The following is a 19,653-nucleotide window of genomic DNA, read 5'->3' on the forward strand; positions in this document are numbered from 1 at the left end:
TCAAGAAGCAAAGAACGCTCTACTGGGAGTCAGTTCTATTCCCAGCTCTTCTACTGACTGGTCATGTCAACTCTCCAGGCCTCAGTTTCTCTAACTGTTAAATGAAGGAGTCTAAACAGTCACTTCAAGCTTTGACATTCTATGTTCTAAAGCCTAAAGAATTTGTTCTCTCACTCCTGCTGAAGGAGGACCTTGAGTTCCTAGAGTTTCCTCAGCTAGTAATGCAATATGAGAAAGTCATTGTGCTAGAGACAGATGATACATCCTAATAGGGAATGTGTTTCCTTCTAAGGGCAGTTGAGTTGATTCTGGCACTTAAAAATGATTTCATAGCTAAGGCTTAGAAACACTAAGATTTCAGGCTAAAATAAATGGGCAAAATGTGTTATCTTGGGAAGAGTACTGGGTTTGGGGATCATGGGACTGAGTTTGAATTCCCAGTCTGCTATTTATCAAATGGCCTTGGTTGGGCAAGTTGCTTCATCTCTCTCTGAGACTCTGTATTTTCATCTTTAAAATAAGATCTACACAAACGAGCAAGATTGCTTTGAGAGTAACAATGTTGAACTTATATACTTTAAATAATAAAAAGCAAACTTTATATACTAGAGATTCATAATTTTACATATAGTCCCTTTTTGTCTATTCTACACTGTACATGAAAATATTTTCTTTCAGTGAGGGATGTGGGTGTTAAATTCAGAATGTAATAAAATTTATGGTTCTAAAGTGCCTTTCCATCTCTAAATCCTAAAATTCTGTTCATTTTCCATTATAAAAAAAACAATTTTTATCAGAAATGCCTATTCCCTAACATCTTAGTTCAACCAGGTTTTACTGAATTTTGGTGATATTCCTATCAAAGGCAAAGAAGGAATTGTTGAGTTGATGGGAGGATCCAATTGGCATCTTTGTAGAGTTGGAAAGGGAATGAGTCTACAAAGTAGACTGAGGGGCGGAGCCAAGATGCAACAAGAAGGGATCGAGTCTTAGGAGCTCTCTGATAAAATTCATCAGCTAAGGACTCTAACTAAACTTTCGAGAGACAGAACCCACAAAGGGTCCCAGTGAGGCAGTTCTCCTACTCAAGGTAACCTGGAAAAGAGAAGAAAGGCTCTGCTCTCCGGGATTGGAGAGGCGGCCCGTCAGAGCGGTGGCCCGCCAGAGCCAAAGAACCTTAGCCTCCTGGAGGCAGCCCCAGGGCGCTGGGAGTCTCAGCTCACAGCAGCAGGGGAGTCTCCTGAGCTGCACCCCGAGGAGCACTGGGCACAAAGTGGGGAAACAGCAGTGGACCTCTGCCAGAGCGAGCACGTGGAGCCCAGACCTCAGGGCACACAGAGAGCAGCATCATCTTTCCCCAGCCCTGATCCAGGAAACAGAAGCAGGCAGAGCTGGTAAGCAGGAGCCCCCAGGGCATGAGCCCATTGAGCTGAGGGAGGGGAGTTAAGAGAAACTGCAGAGCTCTGTCCTCTGCCTCTGGAACAGGACTCTGGGGCTCTGACCACATTCAGATCCTGATAGCAGTCTAGGCCCCCCCATAGAACAGCAGGGCACCCCCCACCTCAGCCCCGTGGCAGAGGGAGGTGCTTATGGTCATTCACAGACCAGGAGGGAGGACAGAGCCTCACACACTGAGACCTTGTGGGAGTGTCCCAAAAGCTCAAGAAACACCCCAAACCAGGCCCAGGCTGGGAAAATGAGCAAGCAGAGAAACAAAAAGAAGACTATTGAGAAATATTTTGCAAACGAGCCCAAGAAGGACCAAAATACTCAGTCTGAAGATGAGGAAGCACAAGCTCCTGCATCTAAAGACTCCAAGAAAAACAGAAATTGGGCTCAGGCTATGACAGAGCTCAAAAAAGACTTTGAAAATCAAATGAGGGAGTTGGAAGAAAAACTGGGAAAAGAAAGGAGAGAGATGCAGGAAAAACATGAAAATGAAGTCAGCAGCTTAGTCAAGGAAATCCAAAAAAATGCTGAAGAAAATAGCATGCTAAAAACCAGCTTAGGTCAAATGGATAAAACAGTTCAAAAAGTTATTGAGGAGAAGAATGCTTTAAAAAGCAAAATTGGCCAGATGGAAAAAGAGATAAGAAAAAGCTCTGAGGAGAACAAATCCTTCAGACAAAGAATAGAATGCAGGGAGATTGATGAATTTAACAGAAATCAGGAATCAATACTTCAAAACAAAAAAAATGAAAAATTAGAAGAAAATGTGAAATATCTCATTGAAAAAACAACTGATATGGAAAACAGACTTAGGAAAGATAATTTAAAAATTATTGGAATACCTGAAAGTCATGATCAGGAAAAGAGCCTTGACATCATTTTCAAAGAATTACTACAGGAAAATTGCCCTGATATTCTAGAAGCTGAGGGCAAAATAGAAATGGAGAGAATCCACCAATCCCCCAGAGAAAGAGATCCCAAAAAACCAACCCCTAGGAATATTATAGCCAAGTTCCAGAACTCCTAAGTCAAAGAGAAAATATTACAAGCAGCCAGAAGGACACAGTTCAAATATCGTGGAGCTTGCAGTCAGGATCACACAGGATTTAGCAGCAGCTACATTGGAAGCTCGTAGGGCTTGGAATACAATATACCGGAAGGCAAGAGAGCTTAGAATGCAGCCAAGAATGAACTACCCAGCAAGGCTGAATGTCCTCTTCCAGGGAAAAAGATGGATTTTCAATGAACCAGGGGAATTTCAAATGTTCCTTTTGGAATGGCCAGAGCTGAACAGAAGGTTTGATCTTCAGATATGGGACTCAGGTGAAGCATGGAGATTGGAGGAGAGGGGGGAAATATGAGGGACTTAATGAGGATGAACTGCATGTATTCCTGCATAGAAAAATGACACTGATAATACTCATATGAACCTTCTCAGTTAATAGAGCAGGTAGAGAGAGCTTTTATAGTTGAAGCACAGGAGAAAGCTGAATTTGAAGATAAAATATGTTGTAAAAATGAAGTCAATAGAAAAAAAGGGAAATGGAATGGGAGAAAGAAAAAGGAGAGGGGGAATAGTCCAAGATATTTCACATAAGATTTTTTTTTTATTACAATGAGCTATTGCAATGATATGGAAGGGGGAATGAGGGAAACTTTGCTCTCATCAGAGATGGCTAGGAGAGGAAACAGCAAATATACTCAATGGGGTATAGGCATCTGGAGTAAGAAGGAGGGGGGAGCAGGGGGAAGGGGTGGGGATGTGAATAAAGGAGGAGAGGATGGACCATGGGGGGAGAGTGGCCAGATATAACACATTTTCTTTCTTACTTCTTCCAAGGGGCTGGGAATGGAAGGCCTGCCCAGGACCACAGGGCCAGGTGGATTCTGGGCCTAAGGGGTGGTAGGGGGGCTCAGGGCTTCTTGGCCCCAGGACCAGGGATCTGTCTGCTGCGCCACTCAGTGACCCTACAGCAGAGTCATAGTGAAAGGAGAGAGAAAATAGAGTACATGGTAGTGGAGAAATAAGAAAGGAGGGAGTTGCAATCAGCAATGGCAACGGTGGAAAAATATGGAAATAACTTTTGTGATGGACTTATAAAGAATGAGATCCACCCATGACAGAGTTGTTGGTGTTGGAACAAAGACTCAAGCACATTTTTTGTTATTATCATTTGGGGGAGGGTGCAGGGCAAGTGGGGCTGGATGGCCTGCCTGGGGCCACATAGCGGAGTGATCTTTGGGTGTCTGGGGCCAGATTTGGACCCAGGTGCTCCTGGCTCAAGGGCCAATGCTCTGTCTGCCACCCAGTCACCCCTACTATTATTACTATTTTATTTTATTTTGGGTCTCTTTTTTTTCTTTCTTTTTTTTGGTTTTTGCAGGGCAGTGGGGATCGGGTGGCTTGCATGTCATATGGCTGGGTGATTGTTGGGTTTACAAGGCTGGATATGGACTTGGGTGCTCGTGGCTCCAGGGCTGGTGCTTCATCCATTGCACCACCTGGCCATACCTACAATTATTACTATTATTATTTTTTTATTTTAATTTTTTTCTCTCCCCTTTACTTTTTTCGCCCAAACAAGTCTATCTATATTCATGGGGGAGGAGGGGTATTTTGTTTACTTGTAAACAAGAATATTTTATTAATGTAAAAAAACATTTGTACAAAATGAGAATAAAAAAATAAATCTAAAAAGTAGACTGAATGACATTCAAGAAGGAGAGCAATTTTTAACTGTTGGATTTGCTGAAATCTATGATCTATGAGCTCCAATACTAATATCTCCCTAGTGACTAGCAGAGTGCCCTGTGCCGACTTAATGATTCTGGAATTTAATTGGGTATGCCCTTGCTGGCTTTCTCTCCCATGCCCATATTGGGGGGTCTCCCTCCATCTCTGGAATAGCTCTCGCCTGGGAGTTTTACCTGAGGACCGGTCCCCACAGATGGCACATATGTGCTTGGTAAAGGAGGCCATCGTTCCTGAGGGATGGGCGGGCACTTTAAGAACTCCATTGAGCCCAAGGGGTGGCTTAATATCTTCTGTGCTGCTGACAGGGTTCATTGGCGAGTTGAGCTGGGGAGGGAAAAAAATAGAGAACAATGTTAGGATGACATCCGGTGAAGGAGAGAAGAAATTATGTCATACCCATTTCCTAGACCACCATCTCTATGTAAACCATCAGCTGTCTACAACAATGATCACCGCTTCTTTAGAACTTAGAGGTTCAGAAAATAAAACTTCACCACAAGTCATGAGATAAATAGCACAAATAACAGATGAGAGAACTGAGGCCAGGATGATGGAATTTAAAGCTGCAAGGAACCCTAGAAGCCATTTCTTCATTTTACAGATAAGGAAATTAAGGATCATAGAAATTATGCGTCTCAGTCAAGGTCAGACATATTAAAGGGCAAAGCCAGGGTTTGAACCAAGGTCTTCTTATTCCAAATCTAGCATATTTTCCACTATACTATAAACATTGATTAAGACCCTAGTATATACAGAACACTTTGCTCTAGGTTCTGAGATACAACATGTAGAGAGGACATTGTCCCCACTATCATGGAGCCAACCATTACACCAAGCTGCCCCACACATGCCTGTCCTATCAAGTTTACTTCTCATTTATTAAAGTCTATAGAGGGATGTCAGTATTCTGTTTTCTCTTTCCTGGAGGGAATATATTGGAATCTCAATTCAGCTCAACCCTGGTCTTCTCTTCCTTACAAGTCATTCTCTTAGAGAGGCCTTTTCAGGATACAGGGCCTAGATCACCAAATTGATTAATGTCAAGGTCACAGGATATAGAAAGTTTAATGCCCAATGGGACAGGATAGGGAAGGGGGGAAGGGAAAAGGAAGATGGGGGGTAGGTTCTAGATTCATATTTGTGGATTGGCTACTTAGTCCAATCCTTATGCTATACTTCAATTCTCAAACCTCCATCCTCTACTCACCCCCAGGGCAGAACAGGAGCTGAAACCTGGCCAGGAAGGGAGGCGTGGGAAATTCACTCTGTTGCTGTAGCAACGATGGAGTGACAGGGCAGTTTTGATTCCACTCACCATCCTGGCTCCCCCGCCCCCATTTGATTATAACCTCTGCCTCTGAGGGCTCTCAACATATCAGCATACCACCTCTCCCTGCACCCCACCCCCCAACAATCTCTGACTTGGCTCTTGTCTTCCACTTCCCCATCCTGTCTCTACTAACATTTCTGCTGAGCCTTGTCCCATTCGGAAGTTCCCCCTCAGAGGGCTGGCGCCCTTCCCACCAAACACCAGGGATCTTGCAAGTGACAAATATTTGTTTTCTTCTCCAAAATGCTCTACTCCATACCCTTTGAGGAAAGGAGAAACTCTCAAACACTTGTAAAGATGCCATGGGAATAACAGATCTTTTCTGCTGTGTATTTCAATAGCCTCAGAAAATTTGACTTCTCAAACTGGTAAATCCACTTGCCTTCCCCATCAAAAATGATCCCCCTTCCTCCTTTCTGATGTAACAGGAAGATAACTGGTTCTGGGAGGGGGGGGAAGAGCTAAGTTCCTAATATTGACCACTAATCCTGAAAAAAATGCACTCTCCTTTATGCTCTGAAAGAGAATATGGTTCCTAACTATCCATTCCAAAGTTCTGTACTGGGTGAGTTGGGGTCCCTCTTGCAACTTCATGAAAAAGAGCTGGGCACAGTAAGGAGGTGGGGTGCTCTCCATCACCTTCAAAAAGCAGTTTAACTTCCAACCTGTCAGAAACCTAATAGACAGGAAATCTGAATTAGAATAGCCCCAAGATCACAGATCAGTTTTGAGGATCCGTGGCTGCAAGGGTCTGCTATAAGCTTTGAGTTTCTCTGAGCCTCAGTTTCCTTTTGATGAAATGAGGAACCCATAGCTGACCCTAGTACCTGAAAGGCTGTTTTGAGGTTAAATTATCCTAGAAAGTTGGTCTGAGTTGAGTAGAGTACAGTCAGTCATAAGGGGAAAGGTACATTAGACATAATAATGTGATTTGAGGTCCTTAATGAAGTTTTTCTCCCCTATTCTTTATGCCTGCCATTATTAGCTTATTAGCTATGTAACCTGGAACAAGACATTTCAACAATCCAAGTCTAAGTTTATTCATCTGTAGAAAGAGGATAAAACTTGTGGTACCTGCCTCTAGCACAACACTGGGTGTACAATAGGCAAATAATAAGTTTGTGCTGCTTGATGATCTGAAGGAAACCAAGGGAGCTCACAGCACCTCCCCCCCCCTTTTTAAAGATTTTGTTTTGAGTTTTACAATTTTTGCCCCATTCTTGCTTCTCTCCCCAACCCCCACACCTCTCCCTTTTAATATATACATTTATCATATCATTCTCCTGCTCAAAAACTTTCAATGATTCAAAAGTGTCTCTAGTACAAAACATACATTTCTTAGTTTACCATTCAATAACCTTCTCCACTAAGTTCAACTCATTGGGCTTGGGGTCAAATTCTGACTCTGCCTCTTCCATTTGTATGACCTTGGATAAGTCACTTCACTCTCAGGTATTAGTCTAGATGGTCTTGAAGTTTACTTCCAGCTCTTAGGTGATAATCCCATGAACCTTACCTCTTCAATTTTAATGCGTAATATTCTCCTTCATAGTCTATATTTCAGCCAAACTACTCTAGTGACTGTTATGCAATCTTGTTCTGCCATCTAATATCTCCTTGTAACCCTCTGAGCCTGAAATGTAATCCTTCCTCACCTCCACCTATTGAAATCCATCTTTTCCTCAAAGGCATCCTAGAGAATACCTTTTAGAGAATACCCCTTTAGAGAATACCTCCTATTATGACAGTTTTCAAAGTTGAACCCCTGGTGGTTGGTACCCATGATCTTGTCAGAGTGTCTGCAAAATCAATGTTATGTTTGCAATAAAACTAAGATATTATTTCCTATTCAGATAATCTTCTCTTTTCCAACTACACATCTGTGTGATATATAGAGAACAGGACCTCAATATTTCTTAGGAGTGTAAAGGAGTAGGGCAGCTAAGTGGTATAGTGAATAGAGCACTGGCCCTGGAGTCAGGAGGACCTGACTAACTGTGTGACCTCAGGCAAGTCACTTAACCCCATTGCCTTACAAAAAGCAAACCCCCCAAAAAAGAGTGTAAAGGGGTCCTGACACCAAAAAGTATGAAGCTTTTTCTAACTACTTCCCCTCCCCTGTAAAAATGAATGTTATCTCTCCTTAAATCGTCTGCTAAATCTTTTCTTTGCCCCTATTGCATTGTATATCGTATTATACTTAGGTTCATACTGTTCTCCTGTCTGGTAGACCAGTAGTACTCTTAGAGCAGAGATTGACATTTTTATCGTCTTATCCCTAGAGAAAAGTATGAGAATTTTATAGATATCTGTTGCCTGAGAATCCATTCTGCACAATCTCTTTCTGAGAATTCTTTGCAATGGTCTCTGACAGTCACTCATCAGGGGTCTGATTTCTCCTTCCCTCACCCCAGTCACTTTGCCCCAGCCTCCCTGACTCTAGTTCATGGACCACGACTCAGCAAATGCCAAGGCGAAGGCACTGAGTCAGCTCAGTGAAGCAAGAAGAACTCACTCACTGTTTCCTCTTTCTGTGGCTACTCGGAAACTTCAACGGGACAGGGTGCTGGAGCCACCGGCTCTGCTTCCTTGTTCCCACAATGGGCCCTAATCTTCCCTAGCTTAACTCTGGTCTGAGAAACAAAGCCAACCCCCTACCATTGGACTGAGGATGTTTCTATGACTCTACTGGGCCAGAATGCTAAGAGCTAGGAAGAGCTCCCTTCTAGCTTCAGGAAGAAATCTCTCTTACTCCAAGCATTGAGTAGACCTAACCTTAAACCTCGCAATGCAACACAGAGCCTCAGTGAAGAAGTAGAACGGGGAGGGGACAACCTCTCTTCTCCAAGAGTAGGTGAATATACAGTTAATTTCTATCTCCTTTTTCCAGGTACCAACAGGACTCAACTCCTACTAATTATAATTTAGAGTGGAGTAAACTGAAGACCCCCTAGAAAGGTTGAGTGATTTGCCTAACAAATAGCAAGTTGCAAAGTCAACATATGAACCCAAGGTCCTCTGATTCTAAAACAGCTTCTCTTTCCAAACTACAAATACAAGATTCAGAGTTTGAGGACTGGAGTCAGAGTTCAGCTAGTGGATGATTCTGAGAAATCCATATAACCCAGGGTGGCTTTGGTTTCCTAATCTATAACAAGAAGGTTGGATTAGGTAACCTTTAAAGCTAAGCTTCCACCTTTAAATCTAGGATTCTCTTCCACTAAACCAATTATAGATCTGCTCTTGTGGATGGTCTGCTCCATCTCTGAGTTCAAAGATTCTATGATAAAGGGACCAGAATTCTTTCAACTATTGTAACTCTGAGGAACATCAAAGCAACAGCCTCAATACCCCTTTAAGACCACTCAGAAAGGGTAAGCTCCCCAGCTAATTAGCAGCAGATGATGGACTTCTAATTCTCACTTTGGTACAGGAGATCTTTCAATTGATCTTCTTCCCTGAGCCTCTTCCCATACAATGAATGGAAAAGCACCCCTGTAGAGTGCCCTCCTCTCCTGGTCTCACCCCAGCTGCCTCTTTGGAAGCCTTTGCTGAGGCAGCTGGCAAAAGAGACATACAGCCATGGAGGAAGATCTGCCTTGGCAGTCCCTAGCCACCATCCCCCTCATCCTCCTGGCCACTTTCTGCCTCAGCAGGGCTTCCAAAACTAACGAGGCATAGCTGGATCACAACTGGCATATTCCAGATGATGCAGAGCACCTTCCACTGGCATCATCCATGCTGGTTCAGCATCTGCAATTGTCACTTTTCCCATTTAACTCTTCTCCCAGAGCCCAAGGGGGCAAGGGGCAGGTGCAGGGAAAGAAAGTTCTGCTTCTGGTCCTTACTCTTCTTTACCAAAAGAGAACTCACCGTACTTGCAGAATGTCTAAGCTGAAAGGGACCTTGGCTTCCTTCTAATCCAACCTGCTCATTTACAGGTGCAAGCACAGAAGCCCAGTCAGGGGAGGATGCCAAAGGCTACAGGGTAAATTCACAGTGTCTTTACATTTTCCTCTCATGTTGAGCTGAGATGAACAAAACTCATCTCCAATCTCTGTGTCTTTCACTCACTGTCCCCTAAACCTGTAATGCTGTTCCTCTTCATCTCCACCTCTTGCAGTCCCTGGCTTCCTTCCAAATCAGTTCAAGATCCATCTTCTCCAGCCAGCTTTTACTCTCAATTAAATGGTTCACAATCAATCAACAAACACTTAAGAACCTGCTGGTGTTTATGTTACAGAAGAATAAGCTAAGACCAGGAGCAGTTGGTATCTTCTTCCTAGAACTCACCTGGAGCCAGGAGGGGAACACAAGCAGGATAATTATAATTCACAATGGGATGAAAGAAATCAGAATGTAAAGCAAGTCTGGGAGCAATACCTCCTAGGGTTCTTGGGAGGATCAAGTGGAACAGAAAACCTTAAAGCACTAAATAAACACCACCACCACCACTACTATTACTACTACTACTACTACAATTATTACTACCACCACCACCACCACTATCACTACTACTATTACTACCACCACTACTACCACTACTACTAAGATTATTACCACCACCACCACCACACCACCACCACTATCACTACTACTATTACTACTACCACTACTACCACTATTATTACTATTTTATTGTTATTGTTGTTGCTACTGCTGCTGTTATCATCATCATTATTATAATCATTAACTAGAGTCTAAGGGGCAGCTAGTTGGGGTAGTGGAAGAGCACCAGTCCTGGAATCAGGAGGACCTGAGTTCCAATCCGGCATCAGACATTTAATGATTGCCTGGCTGTTTGACTTTGGGTAAGTCATTCTTAACCCCATTGCCTTAAATAAAATAAAATAATTTTTTTTTTAAAAAAGAGTCTATTGGAAGGCCTCTCTTCAAACAAGCACTGGGCTTAAAAATCAAAAGTTAAATTCTAATTTTGCTTTTCATCCCTGATGATGACTTCTGTAATTTCAAGCAAAGACTTAAGAAAAGGTGCCCTTTGCTTTCCAGAAGTGCAAAACAAATAACTTCTCTTGTCCCTCTCCTGGGGCCCCATGGGCAGCCCTCCCTTTTGAAGGTTCCATCATCTCTTCTTCCTAGCTCCCTGCCAGGGATGTCCTTAATGCTCTCAGACAGGGGACAGATGGCCAAGTCCATTAAGACCGCTGTCAGGAAACAAACTTATGCCAGACCATAGAGAGGGATGGGTAAGGCCCCATACCACCAGTACCACAGGCTGAAGATGGATTTGTAGGATAGCTTGGGGGGGGGGGGGGCGAGTGGTCGGATTCAATTTCCCCTTTCATATCCCTGGGCATTGATTTCAGTTCCCCGCCTGGAGTCCGTGTGACTTCCTGAAATAACCAGGACTAGTAATTAAACCCTTGACTAATCCAAACCCCACCCTACCCCTGATTCTTGAGCTTCATTCTGACTGTCTGCCTCCCTCCAACTCCCTTCCTCCCAATTTTCTCTCTGTCCTTCAATAGATGGTCTATGTCACAATATTGCATCACATTCACTTGGGTGGCGTGGATCCCATTTGGGGGCTTTTGTATTCTCAGAGCCCATAACAGCATCTTACATAAAGAAAGTATTGAAAAATGCTCACTAGATGAAGAGGTGATGATAGAGAGAAAACAAAACATACCAAGGATTCTTAACTTTTTTTGTGTTATGGACATCTGGTGAAGCCTATGGTTCCCTTCTCAGAATAATGTCTTTAAATGTATAAAATAAAATGAAAAGAGTTATAATGAAAATCAATATGGTGAAATGCAGTTATCAAAAAAATTAGGTTTCTAGGTTAAAAAAGAACAAACATTCCACATTAAGAAGCCCTGAAACAGAAAATTGCTATTTTAAAAGTTTCTGCTTAAACAAAATCAACATGGCTAGGATAAAAAGAGAAAGTGTTGAGTGGGAGGCAGGGGAATATAAAAGTCTGAAAGCCCAGATAAATAAGGAATTGACCCAAATGTATGAGACCAAGAGATAAGGGATAGGAAAATGATTAAAGGATAGGATTAGTTTTCAAAAGAAGAATTGTAAATAACCAATCACAACATGAAATCATTGTTGATTGGACCATAATCAATTCACTTCAATCTGGAAAGACAGAGTGGAAAGTAGTGGAAAAGGAAATAGACTGAAGTCAGATGTGGGAGATCTAGTCATAGCTTTGTCATGAACTTGCTAAGTGACTCTGAGCACACCCCTTCTCTTCTCTCTTCAACTTTCCCTTCTGTAAGTAATGAAGCAGCAAGAGGAAAGGATTTCAATGGTCCCACCCGTTGCTGACATTTGATAATTCTATGAATGGGAAGAAGGAACAGATCAGGCCCCAAAGTATAGAAGTCACTGAATCTCACAGGTTTGGACAATTCTGGGCTTGTGGTGGTGGTGGATCAGCAAGAATACCTCCCCTCACTCCACCCATCTCTGTGCATATGGGGAACCCCAGGTTTACAGGGGGAAAATTCTACTGAATTGGTTTGGTTCACAAGCGAAAGGAAAGAGTTTTGCTTAGTATGTGAGTTGGTCCATTTATTGACCCACCGTAGGCTAACTGAAAACTATGAGTTCCAGGAGGAAGATAACAAAGTGAGGCAAAAAAAAAATAAAAGACTTTTCTCTATAATCTCAATCTCCTACCCTATCCCCCTCAGCACAGCCTACGAGGGAGGGGTCTCCCTTATTCAGTCTGAAAACAGGCCTAGGGAGTATGACTAAGCAGAAGGAATGCTGTCTGGTTCCTGGGGCCAAAGTAAGGGGTAGAGCCTGCTCTAGGAAGGATCTTATTTTATCTAAGAACCCTCAGGGCTAGACTTGATCATGTTGGGCTTGCTCACAAGACCTTCCGTGTGCTCAGTTCTTGTAAGAAGCAGAAGGGGCTATTCAGGGAAGAGGACCCGTTGGCATGCAGAACCATCGAGAGGTCTGACCACACTGATTGATGTCCTCTAAAACTCAAGCTCTTTGAGGACGAAGACTGCTTTTACCTTTGTCTTTCTATCCCTAGAATCCTGCAGAGTACCTGGCTGGTATAGGAATTTGATGAATATTTAATGAACTTAAAACAGGAAAATCTGTCCCTCATTCACTCACAAGCCACCAGACCCAGGCACAGACCCCCATACTCATATTACAGAGCCAGCACAGGCAGACTTTTGGAGCAAGAAGAAGAACCATCATCATCACACTTATGTAGTGTGTTAGGAGTTTTACAGAGCATTTTTCTCAAAACCCACTGGTCAATCCCAGGTCTCTGAAATCTAACTTCAGATTTTTTTCACTCCCTCCCAGACTTTGAAATTATGTCAAGAACCACAGTCATTCCTACTACAGCATCTCTGACAGGTGGTACTATACTTGGATAAATCTAGTGATAGGGACCTCATTGCTACACAAAGCAAGCAAATCATTCTATTATTGATCAATACTTTTACTTAGAAAGTTTTTCCTTATATATGATCTGTTTGGCTGCCTAGGAAAAAAATACCAGAGTAAAAGTAATGAACCTTCAACATGACAGGGATACTAATTCCACTCATCCATCAGACAACAATCCAAGGAAGCCAAACCACAGAGGAGAATGTCCATATGTCAAATATATGTAAAGTTTCTATATTGTTTACCCAAAGGCCAATAGAAAGTCATCTTCAGGAGACCAGGAACTATTTCATTTTTCCCTTTATAAGTCTATCACCTTAACCCATAAAAAGTTCTTAACAGCACACTGAATAAAATTCTAAGCCTAGGGTCAGGAAGAGCTGAGTTCCGACTACCTGTGTGATCCTGTTTGCTTCAGTTTCTTCATCTGTAAAATGAGTTAAGGAATGGCAAACAACTCCAGTATTCCCCCCCCCCCAAAAAAAAACTTCACACGCGGTCATCAAGTGTCAGGCACAACTAAAACAAATATACCACTCACAACATATGTTTATGCACATATCTTTATGTATGTAGACACACATTTTGTATATATAAATAAAATTGTAATGCATGGTGAAATAGGTTTATTCAGTTAAGTAAACACTCAGTTGCCCTCCTGTGGACTCCCCCACCCTTCGGCCCATGGAGGGCATGACTCTCTCAGCCATCCTGGTCGTGGGGCCAAAGTAAAGAAGCAATGAATCAGAAAGGAGAGAGAGCCAGCAGGTGTCTTGACTCCAACAGATCCCAAGGAACCAATAAATAAAATCCTGGTGGCAAATTTCTTAATCTGCCCTTCTGCTAAGTGGGTAGCGCCCAGCCCATGGAGAACAGGTGGCAGGGCAGGACAGCCAGGCAGCCAGGAGCAGCTATTTTTAATGAGTTCATGCCCAGGATGGCTGTAGGTTTGACATAATCTCCAATCAGCACCTCTGCCTCCCTGCCCCCTGCTGCTGAGGGGCAGCAGTAGGGAAGGGAAGAGGGGAAAGAGGGTAGGAAAACAAGGCTGACCGCCACCTGGCAGGAGGACAATGGGAGCCAGGCCCAGGCTTTGCTCACTGTGAAGCCAAGGACCCCAGCCAGGGAGGAGCCTGTTGAGAAAGGGCCGGCCCTTCAAAACCAGCCAAGCAAGGGTATTTTCTTCTGGACTGGGGAACAGGAGGGGGATTGGGGGGGGGGGGCCAAGAAGGAGATGAATCAGCATATTGCCCAACAGCTGTTGACCTATCCATAGGATCTCTGCTTCCCACCCCCTCCAAAGCTCAAACTGGGCTGAAGTGGGGGGGAGATGGATTTTTAAATCCTAAGTCAAATCCTACCATCTATTTCTGAGTGCTGAGTGATAGAGAAGAAAGAATATAGATTTGGGAGCCAAGTATTCTAAGGTTCAAATCACCACTATCCTAGAAGTGCTTATCAATCACCTGCAATGGACCAAGAAGAGGACCAAACACTTTACTGGTGCTAGATAACACAGTATTTCTTTAAATTGATCTTTTATTTTTCTAAATACATGTTATGAAAGTTTTTTACCATTCCCCCCATATGCATATGTAGATAGCACAGTATTGATAAAGTATCTGGTCAGTAGTCAGGAAGATTCAAGTTCAAATATGGTCTCAGGTGTGTGACTCTAGACAAGCCATTTACTTCTATTTGTCAAATGAACTGGAGAAGTAAATGACAAATCACTCTAGTATTTTTGCCAAGAAAATCCTAAATAGGATCACAAACAGTCAGGGACAACTAAAATAATTGAACAACAATATAGACCAGACATTATGCTATTCGTGTGACCCTGGGCAAGTCATTCAACCTCTCCTGTTCTCAATTTCATAACTGTAGCCTTTAGAGGCTTAGAATTAGATGAGCTGTAAGGAACTTAATCTGAATCCAATCTAAATCTAAATCAGGATTGTTCTCTTTGGCAATATGGTGAAGTCTATAGGCTTCAGAAAATTTTTAAGTCCATAAAATCCTTAGGACTACAAAGGAAACTAATTATACAGTCTATCCCAAAAGTCTTAGTGCAGTTTTAAGCTATTGAAGCTCTCACAAGGAGATCGCATGGACTGTGAGTCCTCAAGAATAATTATTATTCTAAGCTATTAAAACTCAAATTTATCCTAAGATTTTGGGGGAATACTGCATTTGAGATGCAGATATCAAAATATCTGTGAAATACACACACATACACAGTCACAGACCCCTGTTGTCTTGGAGGAGAGGAGTCATATAAACTCACCTGGGAAAGTTCATGAATGATGGTACCTATGGGATTCCCGGGAGAAGAGCTTCTTCCCATTTGGATATATAAGTTATTTGAAGGGTTTATGAAACTTTAGAGGTAGGAAAGACTTTAGAAATTTTCTAGTCTCACCCCCTCATGCTAGAGGAATTGATGCTGAGGGGCAGAGAAAGGAAAGGACCCTTCTAAGCAGGCCACCCTGAACAACAAAGGAAGAGTGGAACCAGAATTGATGGCTCATTCCATGGTGCCTATTTCAGATTTTGAAGTCTGCTCACATTTCTAGTCTTAGGTGCAGTTTCAAAAAAAATTTTTCCAAAATGAAGAGAAGGGTTTCCCACTCCTTTTAAGAGTCCCTAGTTCTAGTTTGGATATGAACTGACTTTTCCTAAGAGTTCTGGGTCATCCTCTGTTTAATTGTACAAACAATCCTCCTCTGACAAGTGTACCCATCTCTTATTAGTGCTGATGGCAGCACTGGGGAATGAGGCAGGTGGTGGCAGAGGTCCTAAGATGACAGAAAATTAAGCCATCTCCCCACTGAGAAATACTCTTCCAGATGCTGGTCAAAATCTGATTAGTGTATCAGTTCTGAAGTGAGCTACAAATTATTATTATTCCTTAGTAATTGCTGAGTGAAGAAATGATCCTAGGAATCCATCCCCTCTTGCTCCATCCCAGAGCTCCACTCTCCCTCATCCATTCTTCAGTTCCTGAGACTTCTGTGGTCATACCCACAGTAGGAGAGTGAGTGGGCAGTGAAAGACAGTCACAGGAAATAGAAAGAGGGTCAAAATAGGAAGATCCCAGTTTAAACTCTGGCTCTCACACCTACTGCTTTGTATGACTCTAGGCAAGGCTTTTAGCCTCAGTTTCCCAATCTGTAAAATGAAAGGCTTGGGTTTAAAGTTCTTTTTCAGTTCCTTAACACACTAAGCTCCTTGACAGCAGGGTTTAGGTTCATGGAATTTGTTTGGGTTAGACCCTGGTCCAACATCCCATGTGATCAACAATCTTGTAATTAATACCATCTAATGAAACCAGTGACCACTTGCAGGGCATGATCATAGTAACAGAAGTATGGAGGACAGCATGGAACTCATAAAGTTGAATTTATAGATATGATCCCCCAAATGGGTCAACTAGCTTGCCTCCATTTCTCAAATACAGATTAAGTCCTAACCCTGGCCATGGACTGAACACTCATCTTGACCCTGGCCATATACTGACCTCCAACTTCAATCACAGAATATATCATACCCCAACCTATAGATTAGCCCCTAACCATAGAGGCATCAGTATACCTTGATCTCCCAAAAAAGGACAAAGTGAGAACTAGGGTTGGTTCAATGCATCCCACCAATGGAAAAGCAGCCCAATGGCAGATTGGCATCATCTCTGAACATATAAGGGACCATCTTATCTTTATCATCCTTAGTATCATCACTGAGAAAGTGTCAGTGCCCACAAATCCAACCAACAATCAGCTACCTTCTTTTGGCTACTCACCTGAGGGCTGCCTGTCCCAAACCCAAGGGTGGGAGTTGTGGGGACAGACATTGAGTGAGGCCCCATAGGGGAGCTGATGACAGAGAAGGGAGGGCCCATGCCATTGATGGGAGAGCTGAGGGTACTGATGGGTGAATGCAGCTGACTAGACGAACCCAGTGATGAACCAAGGCCCGGGCCAATGGACGGATGCAGGGAGGGTGCGGCCATAGACCCTCTGCCAGTGGGGGAATTCAGGGAGGTGGAGTTGACCTGGGTGGAAAAATCTGCAAGACAAAAGCAAGGGAAAACCAATCATTACAAAAAAGAGGCATTGATTTGCAAGGCTTCTTCCTCTGAAACTTTCCAACAAAAAAGGACCCTCCATTTCCTCTGGCTCTTCTACACTGGGACAAATGCTCCACAGGAATGGAACTAGCAACCTACCACAACTGCCTGATGTTAAAATTGCCAACAGGACTGAACAGTTCATGGCACAGTACCCGCTAATGACACCTTAGTCCAGGGCACCCTGGTCTCTGGATGAAAATGCTCACATCCCAGGAGCACCCTAGTGTTTTTCTTTTCTATAGGGTTCCACAGGTTTTTGAGTTTTCAGCCAAGCACCTTGGAAAAATAATATTCACCTCTGTTATCTATCATCTGATGTGCTCCTATGATGCCAGCCTGGGTTCCTCCCCCAGACAGGCCATAGTTATCATCTAGAAGCATCCAGTCTCTCCTAATTCTAAGATGTCAGAGAGGTTAAGAAAAAATCTGTTCATCCTTACCACAGTAGTCCTCCCACAGAGTCAAGGGAGCTAATATTCCTTTTTTCCTCCATTCCCCCGGAGGAAAATTTAAGGGTCAAGGAAGGTTCTAAGTCTTATTCCAGGTCACATAGAAATGCAGTTGGAAGAAGGGACAGTTCTGTTCTATTAGAGGTCTAAATAAAATCTGCTTCCTGGGTTGTTTTATTTGAAGAGGGGGACAGAGAAAGAAACAACATGCATGGCAATCATGGCACATGGGTGCATTGTAAAATCACAGCATGCCATCTCTCACCAGAGACAACCAACTGTGATAGGGAAGGGTGTAAGGAAGAGTACATATTAAACAAAACACACAGCCCATGAGAAGATCTGCAGCCAGTGGGGAGAGTGGGCGTTTCTGGATGTTGGACTGAAGTGGGCCATATTTGATATACAAATGACTGCATTCTGGGTGCAGAGAATCCTGTTTTCAGATGTGGTATGCAGGGGCAAGTAACATGCATGTGGGAGTCATGCTCAAGTGGTGAGGGGAATGCCATGCTTGTGCCTGGGTAGCGTGGAAGAAGGGTAGTGAGCAAAGAGACTCAGGTGTGGGAGGGTGACCTCCCACTTGTTCAGGGCCTTTCATCTGGAGCATTTCAAAGCCTTTAGCAAACACTAATTATGTTTCCCCACCCCTGTGACTTGAGCAGAATAACCTTGCCAGGATGCAGGCCTACCAGAGAGTAAACCAATTGCCCACATCCCGATTAGAATTCTATCGTGAATATGAGAATCATGATGGCAGACTCGATGTTTCTCGGATTCCCATGACTTCCCAAATCTCTCCGAAACAAAAATTCTGCACCCAAAATAAAGCAACTTTGGCTGAATGAAAGCTCTAGGATACACAAAGCCCCAACCCCCTCCCCCAAACCCATGAACCAATGATGCTCAGTGACCTGAAGCTCACTCAGCACCTTCACCCACCTGCCATGCTAGCAACAGTGAGGACACATTAGCAGATTCAAGGACCTCACAACAAAATCCATCCCCAAATCCCAAACCTCCAAGACCCTACTCCAGGAAATTGCCCTGGCAGCAAGAGGGTAAAACTCTGAACTGATTATGTCAGAGCAAACAACCTGGCAGCATGAGCTGGAAGCAATCTGAATGACCTGTGCCAGGTCAGAAAATAAGAGGGGACAAGACATCATGTTGTGTTTCTTTTTGTTGCATTCTGACTCCATCAGTTCATTTTTTCTTTCTTTTTTCATTGATATTTTATTTTATTTTTCCAATTACATGTTTTGAACATTTTTCAACATTCATCCATTTGCATATATTTAAGTTATGCATTTTTCTACCAACCTCCATTCCCACCTTCCCTCAGTGGCAAACAGTCTGGTAAAAGTTATACATGTACATTTATTTGTGATTAACATGTTCACATATTAGTCATTTTGTTTGAAGAATTAGGAGAAAAGGAAAAGAATGAAAACTATGGATAGGAAGGAAAAAGCATGTTTGGATTCTGTGGGGAATTAGGGGCTGGGGGAGATCCTGTGTAGAACTCCACAAAAGTTAAGGACAAAAGGATGGCATCTACCCACCTATGGCCAGTGTTGAGTCTACACAAGTCACTTGGGACTGAAACAGGACAGAACTATCTCAGTATGGGAGAAGACTAGGACACTCTGAGATCCATCAGTCAAGAAAACCACCATCAAAGGGATGATAAGAAAGTGAATAAGGGAAAAATGAGAGGGGGGAAATGACTGAAATTACCAAAGATCCCAGGAAGACTTTGAGCATAAGAAAATACATCAATAAAGAAAATAGTAAAGAAGGAAATATGTCCTCCAGATCCAGATAAAAGCAGGAAAGAAAAATGAATTAATAAATGGAACTCCAAAGCAAAAAGTGGTAATGAAAGAGAGAAGGGAATGAGCAGTGAGGTGAAGAGAGACAGAGGAAACAGTGTCACCTTAAAAAAGATTAAAGGTAAAGTAGCTGAAGGAACATAGTACTTTGTTTATAGCAGAAGAGAGAAAAAAATCATATCTGGAAAAAATGAGACAGATGGAGAAAAAACATAAATCTAACTCTTATGACTTTAAGTGTGAATGGATTAAACAATCCAATAAAACAAAAAAGAATGGCAGATTAGAAAACAAAATTCTACAATCTGTTGATT

At 42.8% G+C, this 19,653-nt stretch overlaps 1 protein-coding gene across 6 annotated transcripts in view; it reads right to left on the bottom strand.

Annotated features, from left to right (window-relative positions):
- The window catches only part of RXRA (retinoid X receptor alpha), a 441,978-nt gene that overhangs the window by 69,767 nt on the left and 352,558 nt on the right, over positions 1-19,653 (bottom strand). For all 6 annotated transcript variants that reach the window (XM_074210739.1, XM_074210741.1, XM_074210742.1 and 3 more), the window contains 2 exons: positions 16,726-16,991; positions 4,378-4,528 (listed from right to left, as the gene is read on the bottom strand). In XM_074210739.1, the coding sequence (XP_074066840.1) occupies positions 4,378-4,528; positions 16,726-16,935 (361 nt within the window). In that variant the 5' untranslated portion in view covers positions 16,936-16,991. The remainder of the gene's footprint in view (positions 1-4,377; positions 4,529-16,725; positions 16,992-19,653) is intronic.

This window comes from Macrotis lagotis, chromosome 1 (genome assembly GCF_037893015.1).
Source record: "Macrotis lagotis isolate mMagLag1 chromosome 1, bilby.v1.9.chrom.fasta, whole genome shotgun sequence".
NCBI classification, from domain to species: Eukaryota; Metazoa; Chordata; class Mammalia; order Peramelemorphia; family Peramelidae; genus Macrotis; species Macrotis lagotis.